Here is a 1,693-nt window from a genome sequence, read left to right as displayed (position 1 = left end):
ATGAAACTTTTGGGGCATTCTCCATCAACTTACTTAATTTCTCCCATTGTAATTAGCCATTTAGATTTTTTTCTTTGTTCTCTGGTGGTTATGCCATTTACATTTAATAACTACCCAAGTTTTTGAGATTTTTTTTGCAGAGATAAACAAAGAACACTTTTTAAAATAGTTTTAGTTTTCTTTATATCAGTTGTCATTCCCCAACCTGACTGTAAATTCTATTAATGCTTTCTCCCATGTATAATCCTTTTTCCTTCAAAAACCCTTTTATATTTATTTTTACTTTTTAACTTTTTTAACGTTTATGCATTTTTGAGAGACAGAGAAAGAGAGAGCAGGGGAAGGGCAGAGAGAGAGGGAAACACAGAAACCGAAGTAGGCCCGAGGCTCCGAGCTGTCACCACAGAGCCCAACACAGAGCTCAAAACCCATGAACTGTGAGATCACGACCTGAGAAGTCAGATGCTTAACCAATGGAGACATCAGGCACCCCAAACCTCTTATATTTAAACTGTTTTTTTTTTCTTATTCATTATTTTCTACCTACATCTTTACTAATTACATCATTTCTTAACTATTTTATAGTTCTTTTCTCACTTCTTCAGTTGAATATTTAACATTTATTTTCATTTGCTTCATAGTAACTACATAAGGGAGTGACTTTTCCTTTTAGGAAAACTTTACACATTATTTCATAGTCATTTTTAAATATACTACAATTATGTTCTGAATTAAATTGGTCAATTTTTATGTTTCAGGGTCACTTGAAACTCATGGTATAGGGTTTGACATATCTATTGATTTTTACTTTACTAATTAGTTTTGATGATCTGACTTTTCATCTCACCAGCCATGTGCTGAGAGATGAGATTAGCTTCCTATATTAAATTTTTGTTTTAGTCTTGCACTTTTTCCATTGTCTTTTTGATGGTTACTTGATGCAGTAAGATTCACAATGATTACGTTTTCATTGTGGATTACACTCATGATTATCAAGTGACACTCTATGTCTAACTAACTTAATGTAGTCATATTTTCTGTTCACATTTGCATGGTATGTCCTGTTAACTTTTTTCAACCTTTTTAAAATAAATTGTTGTTTTTAATGAAGAAACTGGAATGTGTAAATAATTTTGCTTTATTTTTTTCTTTTAATATTTACTTAAGTAATCTCTACAGGCAATATGGGGGTTGAACACATGACCCTGAGCTCAAGAGTCACATGCTCTTCAGACTGAGCCAGCTAAGTTTCCCTTGTTTTATTATTTTTGACTGAGAATCTTATAAACTGAATTTATCAACCAAAGAGTGAGATGTTTTCATTTGTGATGTGAATACATTACATAACAACACACAGATGAATAAAGAAATTTAAGTCTGTTACCTGCACAGAATATCCTTAGCTGTTGGACTGGTGATATAAGTTGCAAATGAGTGGTGAACAGATCAACAAATGCTCCAGGATAAATAACGAAGAGAAAAATCCCAAAGCCATTAAATCGAACTTGTTCCCTAAGAAATCACATGAGAAAAAGGAATTTACTACTAGTATTACATTTTTCCAATTAATAATATATTTAATCTTAAAACTTCCCACTGTAATTTAAATTCTTCCTTGAAAACCAAGTCTCTCTAGACAGCCAAGAAAAAATACCCATATATATGATATATATTTATCTCATAATTTTACAAA

At 31.5% G+C, this 1,693-nt stretch overlaps 1 protein-coding gene across 2 annotated transcripts in view; it reads right to left on the bottom strand.

Moving 5' to 3' along the window:
• The window catches only part of MBTPS2 (membrane bound transcription factor peptidase, site 2), a 38,757-nt gene that overhangs the window by 21,898 nt on the left and 15,166 nt on the right, over positions 1 to 1,693 (bottom strand). For both annotated transcript variants that reach the window (XM_077770524.1, XM_077770523.1), the window contains exon 5: positions 1,385 to 1,512. In XM_077770524.1, the coding sequence (XP_077626650.1) occupies positions 1,385 to 1,512 (128 nt within the window). The remainder of the gene's footprint in view (positions 1 to 1,384; positions 1,513 to 1,693) is intronic.

This window comes from Crocuta crocuta, unplaced genomic scaffold (genome assembly GCF_008692635.1).
Source record: "Crocuta crocuta isolate KB4526 unplaced genomic scaffold, BGI_CrCroc_1.0 scaffold488, whole genome shotgun sequence".
NCBI lineage: Eukaryota > Metazoa > Chordata > Mammalia > Carnivora > Hyaenidae > Crocuta > Crocuta crocuta.
The sequence above is the reverse complement of the archived record's forward strand: the minus strand, read 5'-3'. Positions and strand labels throughout refer to the sequence as shown.